This window comes from Atta colombica, unplaced genomic scaffold (genome assembly GCF_001594045.1).
Source record: "Atta colombica isolate Treedump-2 unplaced genomic scaffold, Acol1.0 scaffold236, whole genome shotgun sequence".
In the NCBI taxonomy this organism is placed as follows: domain Eukaryota; kingdom Metazoa; phylum Arthropoda; class Insecta; order Hymenoptera; family Formicidae; genus Atta; species Atta colombica.
The window spans coordinates 1,179,097-1,180,732 of NW_017259334.1; the positions used below are offsets into that span (position 1 = coordinate 1,179,097).

Sequence of the window (1,636 nt, forward strand, 5' to 3'; positions counted from 1 at the left end):
GTCTTTCTGTAATCTTATTCGTTATTGAAATTCTTACCCATATATGTGTGATATAGGGATAAGATAAAATTGATATGTTCTTAAAAAATATAAATTTAAAAAAATTCTAATTTATTTTACAACTTTTTAATTTTTACAAATAATAATCAAGACTGAAATGAATCTGAAAAATATACATTTTTTTCTTTTTATCTCATCACAAAATTAGGAAAAATTAACAAATTTTAAGGTCACCACCTCTTCTTTTCCCTATATTTATAATTACATTTATAATGCAATAATAAATATTAAAATGAAATGATTTTTAATATATAAATATATTAAAAATTTTAATATATAAAAAAGGATTTATGTAAATGTATAAATGTATAAAATGAACTAGATGATTAATGTAATGTACGTGTCAAAAAGAATTAAACCTGTCTTTACCAGAGACATATTGATTTCTCTTAGAAACGTATATCACCACGAGGAAGTCACGCGTGCACGAGAATGAAAAATCAGAACTTACGTTCACGGAGCTTCTTTTTGAAATCGGGATCATTGCGACGCTTTTGATCAAAATAAAAACAATAGCCAACAAAGATTCCGGCGATCCCAACTGCAATGCCGACTGCGGTTTTGGAAATCATGGTCATTCTAATACACAAAATCCTGATATATTACAGAAAATTCATGAAACCCTTGTCGCAACCTCGGCCATCATGGAAAAGGTTGCTTTCCATCACTTTTCTCATCGTGCGCACTGAACATGCCCGCGAGAAACAGTTTTAGACATCAGCGTCTCTATGTGCATAAAATATGAAACTGCGAAGCACGTCACAGATAGTTGACTAATAGGTAACACGCTATGTCCAGTTATGTGTTATCCGCCGAAAATATTTGTGGCTACATAGTTCTATATACATACAGGGGAGCCAGTAAACGGATTTCATTTAAAATACGGGCACGTCTACTCTTTCTTCTTGCAGCCTGCCTTTGTTTTGCTTCTTTTTGAAGAAGAAGGGAGAAAGATAACCGGAGTAAACGAAATGTATGGATAAAACAGCGGGTATAATTGCATGACTAAAAATGAAAAACGAATAAATATCAATTTCGGTATGTTTCTTATAAAAATGGTTTGTATATTTGCTTCGTATTTTGTGTTAGTAAATTAACAAGTATTTGGAAATATTTATAGATTGATGAAAGATATACAAGTGCCTTTGATAATTTATCACCTGAATCTTTTGGCGATAATTCGTGAACATGTCATTAATAAGGAAACCCATGCGATATGCTCATCAAGAAGGACACACTGACGTTTGCTATTATTCTGGCGAAAAGTAAATGACATTATGTATATTATTGTATTTGTATATATACTGAATTTATCACAGAAAGTTATTATTGAATGTGTCTGGGATTGTAGAAGAGGGCTCATTACGTGTGGTTGCGATGGGGACGTTAGATTCTGGTTAAATTTAATGGACGATGACCCGACCACCAGTTGTATTTCAGAACAAGCAATTACTGTTATCTCAAAGGTACTTAATAGTTATGAAGTAGTAATGAGCATCTGTAAAGATCTTCTTCAAAAGGAATACTGTATCAAGATGATGTTTAAAAGAGACATAATAAATATATATTATATTTT

The 1,636-nt window shown here is 31.4% G+C and overlaps 3 protein-coding genes across 3 annotated transcripts in view; 2 read left to right on the plus strand and 1 right to left on the minus strand.

Annotated features, from left to right (window-relative positions):
- LOC108688634 (porphobilinogen deaminase) overlaps window positions 1-522 on the plus strand; it is a 7,555-nt gene extending 7,033 nt beyond the window's left edge. Inside the window, exon 6 of the mRNA XM_018194976.1 lies at window positions 454-522. Coding sequence (XP_018050465.1) covers window positions 454-496 — 43 coding nt within the window. The 3' untranslated portion in view covers window positions 497-522. The remainder of the gene's footprint in view (window positions 1-453) is intronic.
- Window positions 1-732, minus strand: part of LOC108688635 (mitochondrial import receptor subunit TOM20 homolog) — a 2,097-nt gene extending 1,365 nt beyond the window's left edge. Inside the window, exon 1 of the mRNA XM_018194977.1 lies at window positions 512-732. Within this exon, the coding sequence (XP_018050466.1) occupies window positions 512-638 (127 nt within the window). The 5' untranslated portion in view covers window positions 639-732. The remainder of the gene's footprint in view (window positions 1-511) is intronic.
- Window positions 733-995: 263 nt separating this feature from the next.
- The window catches only part of LOC108688637 (WD repeat and HMG-box DNA-binding protein 1-like), a 12,057-nt gene continuing 11,416 nt past the window's right edge, over window positions 996-1,636 (plus strand). Inside the window, exons 1-3 of the mRNA XM_018194979.1 lie at window positions 996-1,098; window positions 1,181-1,325; window positions 1,412-1,545. Coding sequence (XP_018050468.1) covers window positions 1,249-1,325; window positions 1,412-1,545 — 211 coding nt within the window. The 5' untranslated portion in view covers window positions 996-1,098; window positions 1,181-1,248. The remainder of the gene's footprint in view (window positions 1,099-1,180; window positions 1,326-1,411; window positions 1,546-1,636) is intronic.